Here is a 484-nt window from a genome sequence, read left to right as displayed (position 1 = left end):
TTATGTCACATTCATTGATGAAAAATCCAAATACACCTGGTTAACACCAATTAAAACAAAAGATAGGGTTCTTGATGCATTTAAAAAATTTCAAAGCTATGGTACTAACCATTATCATGCCAAGATTAAGATTTTCAGGTCAGATAATGGTGGGGAATATATAGGCCACACATTCAAAGATCACCCAGCTCAACATGGGATTCTACATCAGACTAGCTGTCCTTACACTCCACAACAGAATGGAGTTGCTGAAAGGAAGAATAGACACCTCATGGAACTGGCCCGTTCAATGATGTTCCACAAGAGTGTCCCTAAGAGATTTTGGAGTGATGCTGTGATGACTGCTTGCTATCTAATCAACAGGATACCAACCAGAATCCTAGAGGATCAGTCTCCATTTGAGGTACTCAATAAGAGTCGACCAGTTCTGGATCACTTGAGGACATTTGGGTGTGTGTGCTATGTACTGGTGCCAGGAGAGATG

The 484-nt window shown here is 40.9% G+C and overlaps 1 protein-coding gene across 1 annotated transcript in view; it reads left to right on the top strand.

The window, feature by feature from the left end:
- LOC106302506 overlaps positions 1-484 on the top strand; it is a 3,409-nt gene that overhangs the window by 2,095 nt on the left and 830 nt on the right. The window contains exon 6 of the mRNA XM_013739004.1: positions 165-403. Within this exon, the coding sequence (XP_013594458.1) occupies positions 165-403 (239 nt within the window). The remainder of the gene's footprint in view (positions 1-164; positions 404-484) is intronic.

This window comes from Brassica oleracea, chromosome C7 (assembly GCF_000695525.1).
Source record: "Brassica oleracea var. oleracea cultivar TO1000 chromosome C7, BOL, whole genome shotgun sequence".
Classification (NCBI taxonomy): domain Eukaryota; kingdom Viridiplantae; phylum Streptophyta; class Magnoliopsida; order Brassicales; family Brassicaceae; genus Brassica; species Brassica oleracea.
This window is presented reverse-complemented; position numbering and strand designations above follow the sequence as displayed.